Source organism: Micromys minutus (assembly GCF_963924665.1).
Source record: "Micromys minutus genome assembly, chromosome: 3".
NCBI classification, from domain to species: domain Eukaryota; kingdom Metazoa; phylum Chordata; class Mammalia; order Rodentia; family Muridae; genus Micromys; species Micromys minutus.
This window is the reverse complement of record NC_137972.1, coordinates 85,653,542-85,673,300: the sequence shown is the minus strand read 5'-3', so window position 1 is coordinate 85,673,300 and position 19,759 is coordinate 85,653,542. Positions and strand designations below refer to the sequence as shown.

General features: G+C 39.5%; 1 protein-coding gene across 2 annotated transcripts in view; it reads left to right on the top strand.

The window, feature by feature from the left end:
* Positions 1-534: 534 nt before the first annotated feature.
* Positions 535-19,759, top strand: part of ATL2 (atlastin GTPase 2) — a 41,811-nt gene continuing 22,586 nt past the window's right edge. For both annotated transcript variants that reach the window (XM_080914328.1, XM_080914329.1), the window contains exons 1-2: positions 535-668; positions 16,193-16,437. In XM_080914328.1, coding sequence (XP_080770454.1) covers positions 551-668; positions 16,193-16,437 — 363 coding nt within the window. In that variant the 5' untranslated portion in view covers positions 535-550. The remainder of the gene's footprint in view (positions 669-16,192; positions 16,438-19,759) is intronic.

Here is a 19,759-nt window from a genome sequence, read left to right as displayed (position 1 = left end):
ATACATAGTTGAGAGGGTTAAAGTAGGCTCTCAGAAGCCGGTGGGGAGCTTATGCAAATAAATTGCAGGACAGTGCCTTTCTGTGCGGGGCAAAGAAACTATCAAGAGAATCCAGGCTCTAGCTTCGTAGGTGAGAGGGCTTGGGATAAGAAAGCTAGGAGGGAAACGATGCGAATGTAACCTCGCGTGCAGTCAAGCTTAGAGATGCGCAGAGAATTGGGAAAGGAGGGAAGTGGTTCTCCACAGATGCCCTCTCCTCCCTGCGGCAAGGGGGTGTGGTACCGAGCGCGGGAAGGTGGGGGGCGGGATGGCGGAGGCTGCAGTGGGGTCCCCCATTCTGTCTAGAAGTTTGCGAGCAGCGGAACCCCGCCGCAGACTAGCAGGGGCGGAGGCGGAGCGAGGGCGCGGATGGGCGTGGCTGGGCCGCGCAGGGCGGTGCAGTTAGAGGGCGGCGCTAGGACCCGCAGGCCGCCCCGCCGGCTCCCGGGAGGTTGATAAAGCGGCGGCGGCGTTTGACGTCAGTGGGGAGTTAATTTTAAATCGGTACAAGATGGCGGAGGGGGACGAGGCAGCGAGAAGGCAGCAGCCGCAGCAGGGGCTGAGGCGCCGGCGACAGACTAGCGACTCGAGCGTCGGGGTTAACCACGTCTCGTCCACGACCTCCCTAGGTACGGGCCGGCAGGGCGGAGGCCACCGGGGCCGGGGGTCTGGGAGGCCGCGGCCGCTCGGGCTGGCGGGCACGGGTCGCCCGGTAGGGTCGAAGACCGCGGCTGTCTGGGCTCGGCTCTCGCCGCCGCGGCCGCTCGCTCGCTCGCTCGTAGGGCCTAGCCTGAGCCGCGCCCCGTGCTCCGCCGCGCGGCCTGAGAGGGCAGCCCGCGGGCCTCGGGTCTCACAGCTGGCGGGTGAACGGGCAGCCCGGCCCCCTGCCCGCCGCCGCCGCCGCCGCGTGGCCGCCGCGGTGTCCGCCCCGACCCGAGGGGGCGGCCTTGAGCCGGGGTCGCGGGGCCGGGACTCGCGGAGGTCGGCGGGCGGTGCGGGGTCGGTCACCCGGCGGGCACTCGCTGCCCTCGGTGCCTAGCGCGGTCCGGGAAGGGAGGGACGAGCGGGACGCGCTGGGCCCCGCGGTGGCGGCGGCGGAGGAAGCGGGAACCGCTGGCACCTGGCAGCCAGGTCGCAGAGCTCTGTCCGCACACACACCCTTCCCGATGGGAGCCGCAGTCCGCAGGCCAGGGCTGGGGCCCGGGCTCAGCTTCTCCAGCTCTTGGATCCGCCAAACCCATTCGCGGGAGTTGTGCGTGGATTGGCCAGGGTTGCAAGTGTTGGCTTCGGTTGTCAAACTGGAGTTAGGAGCCCTGGGGCTGCTCGTCATCCGCTTCAGGCTGAAAGTGTCTGGTATGAAGTCACCTGATCCGTCGTTCCTGGGTTTTGCTGAATGTGAGCTCCTACTGTAAGTGTGTACATGGCGCCCCTGCCCCCTCGAAGACGCAGTTGCGTTGGCAGCGCGGTGTTGTGTGTTGCTCTCACTCCCAGCACCCCTATTTTTAGGAGTTTAGCATTTGATCTTTCACCGTGGTGCGAATTGAACGCACGAAGTCCTTACTGAGAGTTGTAATGATTAAAGGCATAAAGTTTTTCAAAGGCTTAGAAAGAAATAGTAAGAGCCTATGGTTAGATACGTGAGGTCAAGATAAGCTTAGAGTAAACACACTTGAGTGTGAAACTGCTTTTGTATTTCCTTTTCCACAATCTGATAAAGCTCTTACTGGATGAAATTTAAAACATTTGGATTAAATATTTACCACAGACATTTTATAGAAAACTTTAGATTACATTTCATCATTTATGGTAGCTCTTGGATATATGTCAGAGGTGAAGATAAATTAGAATTTTCCTAGGAGAAAATGAAAAGGAAATGAAGTTTGTCACCTGTCACCTACAAACTCTTGTCAGAACTGTTTACAATGGTAGCCCTCTGCCGTACATTTGATTCAGTCATAGTTAAGAGCATGTTTTTATGCTGTTGGACACTGAGAAGAGAGGAGAGTCTTGGAACTGTTGTTGCTGCCTTTGGCTACTTTGTGGGTTCTTTCTTTCACACTTTCAACCCCCCAGATAAGAGAGAGGAGAGGAAAGAGATCCCTGAATAAAGTCGGGTGGGAAAGGGGACATCCTTAGACTACTTCCTGCTGATTAGGGGTGTCCTTGGAGCAAATTTGATCTTCACTGTCAGGACATTTAATTTTTTCTTCTTGTTTCTTTTTTGTGCTTGTTTAACAAACTGCCAGCAACAACAAAGACCAACAACCCACACTGCCTCATGGGGCCCTGGCATATACCTTCTGAAAACTCCCTAGAATTCTAACCGTCACACAATCACGTAAACTATCTGCAGCTGGGAAATCCTAGTCAGCTGCTGTGGACAGTCTGAAGCAGCCCCATATCGAACATCTGGGATTAAAATGAAAGCATATTCTGACAATATTTTTGTGTTTCTTACAGAAACCAAAACTCCAAAATTGTCACTACAGACTGTTGTAGTGCTTGCCTAACATTTATCAACTGTTCTGCTGCTGCTCATAGAGATGAGTCTCATTTGGTGGTCATGTGTGGAAGACTTTCACTTAATAACATTTCTATCAAATGACTTCTAAGGCAGGCCAGTTTGCTTCTGAGTCACCTGCATTACAATCTAAATTGGGTGCTTGTGTGAACTCATGTAAAAAAAGAAAACAACCCCAAGTCATTTCCCTCCATGTGTTGAAGGTCCTCCAACACCCACTTCCAGAATGGGTTTGGGAACCGACACTCAGTGGCAGAGTATGATTGACCTAAGTTGATAGGATTCTAGGATTCCTTCAGTAGATGCTCAGCCTGTTTGGTAAAGTGCTTTTGAAATTCTGTGGAATTCTTTTTATGGGGAGGGGGAGAAGAATCTACTTTACAGTAAAGGGATTATTACAAGGAAGGAAGTCAGGACAGAAAATGAGGCTGTAGCTGTAGGTGGGTCCACATAGGTGGACAGGTTTTCAGGGGCTTTTTTGTTTGTTTCTTTTTAAGTATTTATCTTGAAAAGTGTGTGTGCTCGGATGTGTGCTTGTGTGCTCTGAGTACAGGTGTCCATAAAAGCCAGAGGTGTCAGATCCCTTGGAGATGGAGTTATGGGTTATTATGAGCCATTTTATGTGGGTTTTCGGAACTGTCATGGGTTATCTGAAAGAGCATTATGTTGTCTTCACTGAGCCATCTCTACAGCCTTTCATTTTAGTTTGGCTTTTAGCTTTATGGCAAAATTTCTGATTATTCTCCAAAATAAAATTGTCAGACCTTTTTCTAGATCATAGCTTTCCACAGCTGGAACTAGGCAGCTCCCTGGGTGACTGAAGGCCCAGGCGATGTTGCTGAAGCTGGAGACACTTCAGCTCTGAGGCACACTAACAGTTATTCATGTTCAGTTGGGACATAGTTTTGATGAACAAATGGGAGCAAAGCTTTTTCAGGTAAGCCCTCAGAAGACAGAAATGTTAGGTGCAGAAGTAGGAATAACCTTTTAAATGTTGATTTAATGACTTTATAAGGAGGGTTTTCTCTGGGGAAGTACCGAGAAACAATTTTTCTTTTTCTCCTCTTTAAATGCAGTGGTATTCTGATTTTATGGCCATTTGAGGTTTATGTAACCACAGAGAAACTGAACTTCATCTCACAATGACTTTATTTCTGAAGTTTTGTTTCATCTCTCATTCTCTTTTGCCACCAAGATATGGAACCTGAACATTAGATGACAAGTACTATTTGGTGCTTAACAAAGTACTTTAAAAACCGTGCTCTTTATTTCTTAAAGCCCACTGTTTTGGGGAGGGAGTTCAGTCACTATTCCCACTGAAGGGAGTGTGTGCTGTTTCTCCAGTCACAGAAACTTCTCAGGTACTTGATCTCTCTCTCACCAGGTTTAGAGGAGGTGAGGGCTCTTCAGCGGATTGCCACATATGATTAGAGATGACTGACAAAGGCTCTGCTGTGTAAGTGAAGTAAGTGGGCTGGGTGTTCTTGTTGACTTCGCCTGTGGTGCCTGAGATTGACCCAGGCCCTTGCCCGAAGAGCCAACTGATTTTGTCACAGAGCTGTAGTAGTCACACTACCTTGGACTGAAATGTAGGCAGGCAAAGGTGGAGCCATGGGAAGAGAGGTCAGTTAAGTAGGCAGCCCTACTTGTTAGGGCTGTGAGGGTCTTAGGGTTCCATAGTGCAAACTCAGCTCTTTACAGTTTTTACACAATGGTTACATTGTCTATCTCTGTGTTTGTGTATGCACACACCAGAGAGGATTTTGTAGTAAATTACTGGTTTTCACAACCTGGGGGATAAATGGCTATACAGTTGTTGATTTTTATGGGCTTATGACATTGTCATGAAAGACTAATAATCTGCCGCTTTCCCAATGAGATAATATGCACTTTTAACTAACTTGTACATGGTTTTCTGGCCAGTACAAGTAGAAAAGGGATTTACTTTCTAATTTCAGTTTAATGGAGATTATTTCATAGAACTGCATCTCTGACACTGAAACTAGTGTGACCAGTTAGTGGCTGCCCAGATAGCTTACTGTTAGAACGATAGGTGTAAAGATACCCACTTGATGAAAGATGGTTATCTAGGATCCCTAGTACTTTTCTTCTTTTTCTTTTTTTCTTTTTTGGCAGAATTTCCAATTGGGATCATGGTTTTTAATTGTAGAGGATAGCAATGGAGGGGAAAGAGTTACTATAAACTGACTGAAGTTCTGTCTGTCGTAGTCATAAGCTCCTTATACGGCCTTTGTGGATACCCATGGTGGAGTATGTTTGTTACTTTCTAAAACTTATTTGTGTGTGTGTCTTAGTTGCTTCTGTTGTATTAATACACGGGTCACAAGCAACTAGGGGAGGAAAGGGTTTGTCTGAGCCCTGTTCAGTCTGTGTTGATGGAAGCCAGTGCAGCAACTGCAGCAGAGACCATTGCTTACTGCCCACTACCTTGCTCTTCATGGCTTGTTTAGGCTGTTTTTATACCACCCAGGACCACTGCCCAGGGATGGCACCACCTCTAGTGGGCTGGGCCTTCCCACATCAATCACTAGTCAAGAAAATTCCCACAGACACGCTTACAGGCAAAATGGAGACATTTTCTATAGCTTGTGTCAGTTACCAAAGAAGCAGTGAGTGTGCCTACTAGCTAGCGCTCCACGTGCAGTGAGGGCTTCTCTGGTGTGGGCTCGCAGGATGGAGCTAAGGTCTTTAGGCTTGGTGGTAAGTGCTCTTACTCCAGGCACCTCCCAGTTTTAGTGAGGATTTGATTATGCTTTGAAGATTGTGTGGGTCTTAGCAAAATACATACCTTTGTAGGCAGTGTGTTGCTTCTTTTACAAAACAATTTAAGCGTTCTAGAAATTTATAGCACTCTTGAAATTTTAATTTCTCAGAATTTTCAATCTAAAGAGGTGTAAAAGTATTTAAAAGCAACTGGAATCTACTGCAAAAATCCAGTGGTATTAAGTATGTTTTAATAACAAAGGAATATGGGCTATTTCTTTTGTAGTTAAGAGGAACAGAGATTTGATCTTAATGCTGGGGTGGTGGTGGAGGAGGAGGTAGCACCCACCTATAATCCCTGCACTTGGGAGGCAGAGGCGGGTGGATCTTAGTTTGAGTTTGAGGCCAGTCTGGTCTACTTATCAAGTTACAGGACAGCCAGGGCTATACAGAGAACCTCCCCTCCCTCAGATTGGCCTTAGATGACTGAATAATTTTTGGAGTAACTTGGTTGTTCAAAATGTGGCTCAAAACTCAGGGAGCTGTTCTTCTTCCCCTTGTTTTTGAGTAGGTGTTTTATCGTAGAAAATCCTGACATGGACCCCACCATTGTCTTAGAAGGAACAAAAGGAGAGAGCAGAGTAGGAAACAGTTTTCATTTTTGTTTTTTGAGACAGGGTCTCTCTGTATCCGTGACTGTCTTGGAACTCACTCTGTACACCAGGCTGGCTTCAAACTCAGAGACCCACCTGCTTCTGCCTCCTGAGTGCTGGGACTGAAGGGTGTGCCACTTTGCCAGTGAAGGCAAAACTGACTTCAGAAATTCTTTGTTTTTTTCAGATTAATTACATTTTATTTAGTTTGAAGGATAGTTATTTGTTGGGGGAAACCATTCTCTTTATAGCCAATTTCATACCAGGCATTTTGAGACAAATCTGAGTTTGAACTGCTGCTGTAATAATAGTCTGAGGTACAGAAAAGATAGGGCAAATAGAATTTTGTGCCTTAAATTTCCTTAAGTCTTGAGATCTCTGTTCTGAATTTAAGCACGTGTGATTCTCTTGCTCGATAGTTATCACAGATTTGTTATCCTTTAACATCCACAAAGTTACTTTTTGAGCCAAGAAGGGAACTGTTATTTGTCCAAGTCAAGGAGCCCTTTTTTGGTTTTTGATTTATTCCTGCTGACTGTGTTATAAAACTGTTGTCACTGTGCCAGTATTAATTTTGGAAGTGGAAACGGAGTATATTGGCACTTAGTTAACACTCTTAAGAAAACATGGTACCCCGTACCCCTTATAAAATACCAAACATTTTAATGTTAGCCCATTGTCTAGGCCAGAGAAGGGCCTTGATGAATGAGCTCTTGTATGTCTTTGCCATTTTCACTGTCATCTTGGCTTTGGGCTCTGGCCGTATAGCAAGCTCTTCTCATGCCTTGTATCTGATCTCCCTGTTTTTAGATCCTTTACAGTTCTTACTCATCACCTCAGTTTATCTCAGCAGAGCGCTGATCTTGTCAGGCCTCTGCTGCAGAATTTTTCGTGGCTGTTCTTAGGGATAATGCACTGTATTCTTAGTTTTAAAGTTAGCCTTTACCCTGACCTCTCTGGGGACAGAGAGATGTTCTTATCTCTAGGATGTCTTCATTGACAACCTATTTTTAAATACAAAATGGTGCTACCACCAGGTCAGAAGCTTAATTTAAATGTTTTGTTTTTCTTCTTAATCCTAAAATGCATCTGATACTCAAGTATATTGTTTAAAGAACTGGTCAGCACTTCATGGCACTTTTGGGAAAAAGTAATTTGCATCCACACATATATTTCACATTTTTCCTAATCTAGTTTTATAAAATACATAAAAGAATTTTATGCCATAGTGTTCTTTAAGTGGGAACAGCAAAAATGGTATGGCATCAGTGCTGGTTGCTATGGAAACAGGATAGATCTGAAATGGAAGATAATATGTGAATCTTACAGGAAAAACAACTCTCCGTTTTCTGGTTTGAGTATAATGAAGAAGGAGATGAACTATTATATACTCTCCAAAGCATTTTTAAGGTTCTTAGGGTAGCATATTCCTGACAAGAGGCAGGACTAATGGGGGAAGTATATGGTTATTGACGCTGTTAATAAATCTTTTTCTGGAGTCTGAATCTTCCTTTCTACCCCCATTTACATTATACTTTAGTTTTGTAGAGAAAAATTTAACTATAAATTCCTACTGGTATTTTTATTTTGGGAGCAAATTAGGAATTAAACAGTTTTCCAATGCCCGATTAGTTAATACTGCTTTCCTCCTTCAATAAAACATTTAATTGATGTTCAGGTTTCTGTCTTTGCCTGTGTCCTGTCTTAGAACTGTATCTGTCTGGGAGGCAAGTCTCACCTACTGTGAACGCTCACTTAAGTGGCTAGTCACTCTGGAGCAGTTGTTTTCTGTCCTGCCATAGAACATGTTAACATTTAAAGCACTCTTTCATTTTTTCTTTGTAAGAAGAGTTTAGTTCTTTGTTTTTCGTGCTTCCCATAGACTCAGTACTTAAGCTGACTTTGATATCTAAGAAGATCAGCAGTGTCCAGGAAGAAAAGAATATTATACATATCCTGAAAACTTCTCCCCTTTTTGACTTTGTTTGAATATTACTAGAGACTAGCTGAAATGAGATTAAATGGATGACATATACGTATATACTAAACTTCAGGTAAAACATTGTGAGCTTTATTATTCCGTATGTTTTTAGGACTGAGTTTTGGCATCATCTTGAAGCTAATTACAAACTCAGTTTTCAATCCTCCCCCCTTAGATATAAGGAGTCAGAATATGCATTTTAACAAGATCCTTAGATCTGTAGTAAGAGTTTGAGACTGACTGCTGTAGAAGACATGTCATGATCTAGTCTCCTGCCTGCATTAGCCTACTCATGTAGCTTTACAGTAAAGGAATTAGATAACATAATCTATAAAGCCCTTGGGATTTAATTTTAAATGTTTAGGTTAGTTTTAGGCACATGTATTAGTATTTCATTGTGTGTATGAAATATCTTCTAGGGAGTATGTGTAATTTATTTATGCCTAAGACACTCCTAGGTAAAAATGCCCTTCTCCTCTTCCTTCCCAAACTCCTAAACTAAAAAGAGTTCTTTAAGAAATTAAGTGTGATACCAGGCAGTGGTGGCACATGCATTTAGTCCAAGCACTTGGAGCAGAGCAGGCAGATCTCTGTGAGTTTGAGGCCAGCCTGCTCTACAGAGCAAGTTCCAGCAGCCCTATGGATGTTATATATAGAGAGAAACCCTGTTTTGAAAAACAAAACTAACTTCAAACAAAGAGGTTAGTATGAGTAGCTTAGACTTAAATAGGAGTTACACTTTTTTAAAGTGGGCAAGAAATTTGTCACCATCGGAAACTTCAAAATTACATTCTTTTTTAAAAAAAGATCCTATAATTAGTTCATTAGGAAGTATTTTAAATCAAGGAGTGTTAGAATTGGTGGACAGCTCATTTTTAAATGTTTATTTCTTAAGTTGTGTGTGTGTGTGTGTGTGTGTTTGTTTGTGTCTGTTTCTGTTTCTGTCTGTCTCTCTGTGTCCCTGTGTGGGTATGTTCAGGTGAGTGCAGGTGCCTGTGGAGTTACAGGTGGAGTTGTGAACTGCCTGCTGTTGGTGCCAAGTCAACTTGGTCCTTTCCAAGAGCAGTTTGTGCTTTTAAGCTTTGAGCCATTTCTCCAGCTTCAGGTTTTAATCACATTGATCTAATTTTTCTGAACATTTTCATAGAAGTGAAAAATACTGTTTAGAATGTTTTTGTTCTGCAAAATTATTTTTAAATTGTTTTATTTAATTTAAATTTTAAAATTTAAATTTTAAATAAAAGTATTGATTATATTAAGAAATGAAAATGAGGAATTAAGCACATCTGATTAAAAATGCTTTGCTAAGATAATTTATATAAAATTCACTGATTTGGTAGTATATTTGATAAATTTTGACAAATGTATAGTTTATAACCTGAAATCATGATATAGAATAATACCTCAAAAGGCTCCTTTTAAAAGTTCTTTTGTATTCAACACATTTGTTCTTAATCATTGTTACATAATTATAAAAATCATATTATTATATAGTCAGTTTGTTTATTCTCAGCTCCTGATAATTACTAAGCATTCTGTGATTGTAGTTAATTCAAGAGTTTTATAAAATGAAGTCATATAGTACAGTAATGTATGCGTAACATCTTTCACTTAGCATACAAAGTGACTGTTAGGCTTATCTGTTTATATGGATATTTATAGACATACATATCTGAATGTAAGTATAGAACCCAATTTCTTGTATTGCCAAGTAGCAGTTTATTTTATGAATTTAACAGAATTTATTTACTTCTAGTAAATGAACAAACATTTGGGTTATTTCCAGGTTTTGTATATTGGGAATAAATCTGCTGTGAACATTTGTGTTTAAGTCTTTTATTGTCATACGTTCTCACTTGTCTAGCTATCTAGGAGTGTGATTGCTGACGAGCTGTGTATAAGGTATTGCTGTTGGTCTGGTGTTAATTTATATTTCTCTTAATATCCAATAGCATTGTGTTTAATTCTGTGCCAGTTTGCTTGTTTGTATATCTTTGAATTTTGTGGCAGAAATGTCTTGTCTATTTAAAAGTAGTTCTGTCTTAAGTAAGAGTTCCTGTTTATTCCGAGTATTAGATTCTCATGTCTACTTATAAGAGATACTAATTTATAGTTTTGTGTTCTATCATTGTCTTTGGTTTTGATACTCGTAATAATTTTGGCTTCATAAAGTGAATTAGAAGGAATTCTCCTTTCTTCTCTCCTCGAAGAGTCTATAGAATTGGTTTTATTCTTTTCCTTAAATATTTGGTATAATTAACTAGTGAAGCCATCTGTACCTATTTTTTTTTTTTTTTTTTTTTTTTCTTTGAAGGCATTCCGTGGATTTGATTTTAGAGCTGATTCTTTTTGGTCTTTAATACTAATAAGCATCTTTTAGTCAGCCAGCTGTTAGTGAATTTAATTTTTCTTAAAAAGATCTTCTATTTTATGTGTAGTCTGTTTTGTCTGAATGTATGCCCATGCACCACATTTGTGCCTGGAATGTGTGGAAGCCAGAAGAGGGCCGGCTCACCGGGAACTAGTTACAGAGCTCTGTGGTTGCTGGGACTCAAACTTGCCTCCTGGAAGAGCAGCCAGTGCTCAGACCTGTGAGCCATCTCTCTACACCCTGAACTAACACTTTTACTTAACAGGCTTAAATTAGGTTATTAGTTCCTGTAAATGTATTATTTTTAGCTAGGATTCTTTTAGGAAACCTATTTTGTTTTGTGTTGTATATCATTTAGTCTGAAAATAAATGATTAAAAAATACTTGGCAGGTCTTTATTAAGAATAAATAAAGCTTATTGAATAGTAGTTATGTTTTTAGTACTAATGAAGCTTCTTAAAGGAATTTTGTCAATGAGATTGGCTTAAATTGATGGAGATGTCATCAATCCTCTTTTAAAGTTATTCTAGGAATAGAATAAAATAAGCCTAAGATACCCTCTCCTTGGTAGATTTTAGCAACCTACATTATTCCAAACAATTTAAGAATGTCGCTTAGTTATTACTAATTGGTTATTATTTTTCTTATTAATGTTCTAAAATGTAGTAGATACCAGAGAACAAGTATTTTTAACGATACCCCCTTTTCCACATTGAAAGTGCTTTAGTGATGAATTTCTTTAATGGGAGTCTAGTAACTCAGCTAACTGTTCTTCAAAGCCATTTGTTGCTTGTTTTTCTTGGCATTGTAGCATTTCTGCATTTTATAGATTGCAGAATAAATGTCTGAAAACAATATTTCTTTGGTTCTGTGTTTCTTGTTTTGTTTTGTGTTTGCTGACAGGAATGCTATCATGTTTCTCACATCATTAGTCAACCCGGCAGCTTTAACAGAAGTGGCTGGTGATTGCACTGACCTGGAGCTGCACCCCTTCAGCTAGGTCGTCTTGTTCTTCACAGCTATGCTTTGCTGATATCATTGGCTGAGGCTGGAAGATAACTTATGCTCTTTCATTTCTTGTTTTTCAAAGTTTAAAATAGCACTGTACATTTCCAGAGTGACAGTTGGGTTACTTTAAACAATTTGATATTTGACATTTACCCCCCCCCCCCTTTTAAATTGAGATGACAAAGTAAAAAAATATTAAAATTTGAAGAAAATTTGTACAGAGCAGCAGTATATAGTGTGGGTTAAGCAGAGCTTCAGGATTTTAAGTCAGTAATTTTTAATTTGGTGTTAATAGTGTTTATGCTGAATACTGAGTTTGTAAGTCTCTAAAAACAAATATGGTGACATTTTTACTTTCACTCTTCTTTTAAAACTTATTCTTGGCTCTGTTCTTCTTCTAGGACCCTTAGCTATAGATTGGATGTTGTGCCACACATCTCTGAGACATAGTTTTTCTTCATTCTTTTTACTCTTGCTACTCAGAATTTCCTTGGATGTTTTCAAGCTCATTAACTCTTCTGCGGCTTCCCATCTCCTTATGTCTATCCAGTGAATATTTTATTTATTATCTAGTTCTAAATGTTTCTTTTATTTTTGTTGGCGTAGTCTCTCTCTCTCCTCCTTGGTGTGTGTGAGCTCACGTACACAAAGGCCAGTGGTTGACAAGTCTTTTTAGTTGCTATTTACCTCATTTTGAGATAGGGTCTTTTACTAGACCGTGAGCTAACCAGTTTAGGCTGGCTGGGATTGCAGGTGTGTGCCTGGTGTTTTTTGTGGGTGCCAGAGATCCAGACTTACTTTCTGATGCTTGCGTGGCAAGCAGTTTGTGTTTATACTAAATTTATTTTTTTCCTGTTGAGTATGGGTGTGGTGTAGGTGTGTATGTGTTTGCGTGCCTACTTAGAGGCCAGAGTTTGGTATTGGGTGCTTTCCTTAATTTTTGAGACAGGATCCCTCCTTGATGATATTGTTATGCATTCTAGAGTCTGCATTTTTACTTAGTTTTCTTTTTTTGTTGTGATAAAATTAGCTTCTCTGATACTTTATGATAATTCAGAATTGATAAATTAGGGTTCACCCTTGGGGAGTATATCCAGAAAACTGAGAAGGAACTTCTAATTGTACTAAATTTCCTCTCTGTGTATTGTGTACATATGTTTGAACCTGGAACTCACTGATTTGACTAGTCCCACTAGGCAGCAGGCTCCAGGAAGCCTTCTAGTTCCCACTCCCCTTGCTAGGATTCTAAGTGTGTATTGTCTTCTGGGCTTTTTACATTGATTGCAATGGATTTGAAATCTGGTCCTATTCTTTAATGAAAAAAAACTTCAGCTGACTGAGCTGATTCCCTAGTCCCTGTACTAAGTTTCAAAACTGCATCCTATAATTTTAAGTCCTAGTTTTAGGCTTTGTTCGGACATATCTTAGGTAGGATCTAGATTTGAGGACAAGGTCCTTAATTCTGGATTGGGGATTTTTCTAGGGTTTTAGCTTGAGGTTTGATGAGATCCTCCCAGTCTGTCAGAGCCACAACTGTAAAGGGCCTGCTCTGGGACGTTGAGTTGCTTTCCCTTCCAACCATGTACAGCCTTCCTGCACCTTTGAGGTTTGTTGCCCTTGCCCCAGGGCTGCTGGCTGCTTTTTTTTTTTTTTTTTTTTTTTTTTTCTTCTCTCCAGCCTCAGTTCCTGCTTCCTCAGTATTGTGAACTCAGATTCCCCTGTTGCCCAGTTCTTCGCACAGTAGTTAGGAAATTGTTCCCTCCCAAGGGATTGGAAATGAGCATAGTGCTCACTTTATGAGTTTCCTTTTTAGGGCTTATGGTTATGTGCTACATGCTTGCCAGTGTTTGAAAAAAAAATGCCTTGTTTGTTTGTAACAGAGTGCCTGTCTTACACCCTTTACTCTTTGAGATTTCTTGTCTCCAACTTCTCATGCACCTGCTTACTTATATTTTTAAAAAGCAAAGCAAAAGAAAATAAATCAAAAAAAGAATTGGGGCTAGTTCAACTGCTTTGTCGTCAGTTAATTTTATGCTGATTTACAAATCATTCTTAGGGATTGGGTAGAAGTTCAGCAATTATAAGAATGCATACTATTGTTGCAGAGGGTCTGAGTTGGGTTCCTAGTACCTACTTCATGGGTTCCAGAAACTAAATCCCAGCTCCAAAGGACCCAGCACCTTGGAGCCAAAGGCACATGCACATACCCACACACTGCTAACACACAGAAGAAACACACACACACACACACACACACACACACACACACACACACACACAACGTATGACAATAGATCTTAAAAACACTCAATTCTTAAGAGTATATATTTTAAGCTGTTTAATTTGTCAGTTACGGCTAAAACTTGGTTTGTCTTCCAGTTTTGAGACACTTAGGTTTAAGTTTTCAGTACTAAAAATAACAGTGGAAAACAATCTTGTATATATTTGTCTCCACTTTTGTTTATTCTCTTTATCACAGGTTCCTAGAAATAGGGGTCCCAAGGTATAGGTGCTCCAAGGCTTTAAAAAGTGGAGGGGGATGGGAGTGGGGGGAAAGGGAAAAGTTACATTTATTTGAAATGTAAATACAGAGAATATCCAATAAAAATTAATGAAAAAATAATGTTAGCCTTTGATGTATTGATATCAAAATATATATTTTACAGCACATTTTACTCTTAGAGCTGTATATTTTGGTTTTTAAAATTTAGTTAATTGATTTGTAAATGTGTAATGAGTGGTTTTCACAATTATATGATTTCACTGCCCCCAAACATTTCTCTTCTCTGCCTATTTCTTTACTTGCTTCGAATCTCTGGCAACCATAGGTTTTTTTTTTTTTTTTTTTTTAAAGTAGGACAGGTTCTCTCTCTCATTCCCCGTGTGTGTATATGTGTGTGTGTGTGTGTGTGTGTGTGTGTGTGTGTGTGTGTGTGTTTGTGTGTGTATGTGTGTGTGTGTTTAGTTGTCCTTTGGAGGTTGGATTAGTTTGGGGAGGAGAGGAGAGCAAGTGTGTTGAGGAAAGCCAGTATAGCATAAATATGACATATGAGATAGAGGTAGTGAGAGGAATAGGTGTGATTAACAGACAGGGAAAGGGGACATGTGTACGAGTATGTGGTGATGTGAGTTTGTAGTTACATGAGTGAAAGCCACAGTAGTATTTTGGCATTTCAAAGTATAAAAGTTCCTGTTGGACTATTTTAAACTATTTTTACTTTAGTAGCAAACACCCATAGTGCTTACTGTGTGCTATAAACTCATTTAATACTGGGGTGACCATTAGCTAGACACATGATTGCCATTTACAGGTGAAAACAGAAACTCTCAGTGGATCTGGTAATTTTACTTTCTTCTGGTGTTAACCACTAATTAACCTTGGAAAATTTTAATCATATAATTTGCATACTGTTTTTTTTTTTTTAATCACTTATCTGGTTTGGTCTTTCCTAATGATTTCTCAACTGTACCTGTCCTGCAAAACCAACTTTTGTGAATTCAGATATTGTAATGGGTTGCAGCCAAATGTTATTGAGAAAGGAAATGACAATGCCCTCTCTTAATTAAGTGGTGATCGCTTTTACTTCCAAAAATTCTCCTTCAGACTTGATTGCTCTTTGTAATCTATTATCACTCAAAGCACATTTTGAAATACGGTTGTTCATTTGACTGTGCAGTGTTGAAGGTGTCTTGCCATGTATCAGGAGAGGCAAATCAAGTAGGCAAAACTAGGTGTTCTCATCTGTTAAAATCCTTACTGTCATCAGAGGTGCTGCTCTGTGGATAGTGTTGATGTGGATAATGATTGTTTCATTGCTAATAATGCCATAACTAAGTAGATTGGCCCTTCTGGGAGAATGGAGAGCTCTTGCTGGAACACAGTAGATCACAGAGGTCTCCTTGGAATGGAGATTGACACTTAGTGGACAGGCTCCAGGGAGTGTGGCTTGCAATTTTTGATGTAGAAACATTGATAAAGTTCCTAGTGTTAGCTTAATTGCTCCATGGGAACAGGAGGTTGGTAGAGAGACTGAACAAGGTACATATCAACGGTTTTTAGACACTTAGTTTCTTTAAGAACAGAAAATTAAACCTTGGGCAGTTGTCTCCAGTTACATTTTCTATAATTATTTTGCCATTATTATTCAGTAAAGCTCTTGCTGCAAAAGCTATCTCATGGTCCTGTGTGGTGGTGAACAGAGAAAGGGTCTAGTTGTTTATAGAAGCTACATATTCTTAAAGTTGTAGTTGTGGTGTTTGAGCAAAAGCCTCTGGACACCGGCACCTGGTCTTGGTGGCCGTTTTTCTCCAGTACAACAGTCCTGTGTACCTTACTTTGGCAGGGGAGCTGTAAGTCTTACTTGAAAAATTTGCGACTTCTTAACTTTATTGGATCATATTTAGATACCCTTAGAACCCTAATTTTACTTTTTAAATTCCAGAATGAAAATCACTGCATTCTATTTGATTTAATCTTTGTGCTGTGGAATAATTTTCTAGGTTATGAATACAAGGAACATTGGTCTCTAAAATATCTAGTGAAGTTGATTTTGTCTGTGTCTGTACCTAGCTGCAGTGTTACTAAAAGTACCCAAAGGTGTTCGTGGAGTGCTGGCAAGCAGCTCTGGCTCCGTTAGCGGCTCAATTCGCTTAACTGAAGCAGGACCTCATGTGGTTGTTTCTCTAAGTGTATGAAATGGAAATCTTACTGATCATGTGTGTCCTCTTATGGAAGGATTGAAAAGCCAAGGAACTTGAATATCCCTTTATATAACGATTCTCAAATGTTCTATAGAGAAGGGAGTGTTTCAAATTTTGCTTTGGGTGTGGTACTTAAGGAGAAGTTAGTAATGTAGGGACTAAAGTAACCTGTTTCTTTCTTTTTTAAATTCTAGGTGAGGATTATGAAGATGATGACCTAGTAAACTCAGATGAGGTTATGAAGAAACCATGCCCAGTACAGATTGTTCTTGCCCATGAAGATGACCATAACTTTGAGCTTGATGAAGAGGCTTTGGAGCAGATACTGCTACAGGAGCACATACGGGATCTTAACATAGTTGTGGTATCTGTGGCAGGAGCTTTTCGTAAAGGAAAATCATTTCTCCTGGACTTCATGCTTAGATATATGTACAACAAGGTGAATAGTGTCTTTTAAATCGATTCCAACTAATAAAAACAATTGTCAACCAACTTTCTAAAAAGACACAATTTTATTTTTAATTTTTAGCTATGTCTCAGATATCTGATTTTATCTTGAAAGACCACTGAGGTACTGTGCACTCGCACACGCACACACACGCACACACACGCACACACACCTCTTTGTTATTTTGTCTTACTGTTCCTGTTTAGGCAATGTGCAGTGAGTGAGATAGAGACCTTGTATATCTGTATTTCTCACGTGGTCACTTATATTGCTAAACTTTCTTTTAGAGTGGCTTCCATGTTATCTGAGCCTCATCTCTTCCTGTAAGTTAAATGTACTATAGTTTTTTGTTTTTCTTTGAAAGAATATGCTATGCTGTTTCTTGAATCTTGCCCTATTCCTGGCTGACCTTTTCTTAAGAGGCCTTCCTATATTTGTGAGGCTTTTATGTGGTCTTCTCTACTCTCATAGTTCAGGTATATTAATTAATAATGCTTTCTAGTTATTTTTTTTTTCTAGTTAGTTTACTTTCTCCTGGGAAAGGCTTTTTCTTGAGTACATAACTCTAGCTTCTACAAAAGATGTTTTGACTAGGCATGTATAGCCTGTTTTGATAGGTGTATTTCCCTTCCACTACATATTCTCATGTTTAGATGGTATGAGAGTTTTTATTTTTTCTTCCCTATAGAAAAGTGGAGGGAAGTGATTCACTTTAATCAAAGTGCTTTTTAATAGTTAAAAGTAGAGCAGAGGGAACAGAAATTTGACAGGGAGCAAGAAGGTATTGGAAAATTTTAAAGTGGGACACTAACGTGGAATTGCTTTATGGGGATTTTTGACACTCAGAAGCTATATGAAGACACTAAAGTAACATTTAGCTGAATTGTGTAATTATCTAAACACCTGTCTGACAGACTACTTGCCTCTAGAGTGCATCTGTCTTGAAATAAGAAAGAAGGTAAACATTCCCATTGGTTTTTTTGGGAAGCATTGCAGTAAATTCTTTTCATAGAAATCTCCTCAGACATTCTTAAATGTACCTTAGTATCAAGAATATAGTTCATATTAGTGAACAATATTTTATGTGTTTAGCCAATTAAAGCTTGTTATTTTAAAGTTTTCTACTTTAGACTTATTTTTGAAATACTGAAACGTATGAATAGTGCCATATTGTTCTTTTTAAAAAAATCTGTACACTTCAGAGCAATAAAGATTCTCTCTATTTTGAGGCTCTCTAATTCCTTAAGTTGACTTTTTAATCATTGTGAGCTGTGAGCTACAAATACCTTTGATTCTAAATAGGGCAAAGATAAGACTATTGGGAGGGGAAGGAAACTTAGATCACTTGTGTAGGAATAGCAGATAAGTTTCACCTCAAGTGACACTTCACCTCCCTGGGTAGTCAGTGAATGTCCAGAGGGGAGAGAAGTCTTTCATTTATTGTGTGTTTAAGAATCACAGGACTAAAGATCTAGGAGGTTTTCACACACTTTGCTCTAGGAGCTTCTGCACACAGAATGGCCTGAGTAGCATTATATATATACTTATTTAGTGACTTCTAAGTTGAAATATCCTTAACTGTCAACTAGACTATTTCTATATATATAATAGAATGCCTGATAAAAGTCACCTTATTTTATTAATTAGAAATTGCATTAGATAGTGTCTGACTTTTGGTTTGTTGATAATATACTGATTTTGTGGTGGGTCATGCTTTTCCTATGAAATGTAGGTAAAGGAGAAATGACAGGCACTTCATGTGAGTTATAGAAGGGAAATTAAATCATGCAACCTGAGACAGAATTTGGTGGTAATGGCAAATGGTTGATTTTCTATTACTCTCAAGTGTTGTGTGGAATACTAAATTGTTTATACTGATAGTTCAGATGCATATGTTTTTCGTTAAAATAAGTTCGATTTACAAACTGAAAGATACATAAATATGTAGTGTATAGTGTGATGAAACTTATACATTTTTGTACACCTTCATGATCACCATCCAAAAGTAACTGCTGTTGTAAGCCTCTTCCCATCTGCTCCTTCCTGGGTTTTGAGCTCCAGTGAATGAAACTGTGCCATAGATAATTATTGTCTGATTTCAGTAATTTTGTAATGATCAGATTCAGGGATGCACTGATGCATGGAGCAGTAAACTCACTCTGGTTGTTTTACTACGTGATTAAAATGTATTTACTTACTCATCAATCTGATAATGGGTATTTAATTTGCTTTGACCTTAATTTTTAGTCTGTTGCTTTATGAGTCACATTCTTTGAAAATGGAGTAGGTTATCTTAGAGGTGGTAGGAATTGTTAGAGCAATGCTTATTAAATTTCAGTTCTAGGAATCAGTTTTAAAGGGAAAAATGATTTAGAATTAAATTAGATACTATGTGGACAACTTAACAGTACTTAGAATCCTGACACTAGGTGACAGTGATGACAGCATAGATGAGGAGTCTTTATACAGTTGCTTCTACTTTATCTCGGTCATAATGCTGTCTCTCAAAATTTATGATAAAAATTAGGCATATATAAAAGTGGTAATATGTGCCCATTATTTTAATTTTTTGTAGTTATGAACTCTATCAGTTGTCTTCCCTTTATAATCTGACTAACCCATACGGTACTTGGTGTTTAGAAGTAAACTCTGACATATAAATTACATCAGTAAATACAACCCTCCCCAACAGTCCCTTCTAAGGTTTTACAATACCTTCTAGTTGATCCATTTTCCAGTGCTTTAAATGTTGTTCCACTTGAGGCGGAGTTTAAAGTGTTCTTAACCCCCATCTTTCTGTTTTCTGGCAATTCATTTGTTGACAGACTGATTGTTGGTCTTGCGGTTTCTTTCTCTGGACTTACTTACTCTAGTGGTATAGTTGATGTTCCTTTGTCCTGTGATTTTCTGCAAATTGGAAATTGAATCTAGATACTAGATCAGTCTCAGGCTTTACCTCACTTATTTTTCTTTTCACAGTCTCTGTCTTTTTGTTGTTTCTGAGACGGGTTTCTCCGTGGAGCTCACTTGTAGGCCAGGTTGGCCTCAGTGTCTGATCGGCCTGCTTCTGACTCCCCAGTGCGGTGATTAAAGGTGCACCACCATGCCCAGCTATAATGTCTTTTAATACAACATTTTTGAGTCTTTCCTAAATTCTGGGTACTCTTGGTTAGTTTTTGCTCTTGATAGATTTTTATTGTTTTACTCATTACAAGTTAAACATTATAACTTAATATGACAGTCTAAAATTTAATTTTCATTATTTTTGCTAATGTGAGAAGCAAATAATCTGAATTTTCAGAATTTTGAATCA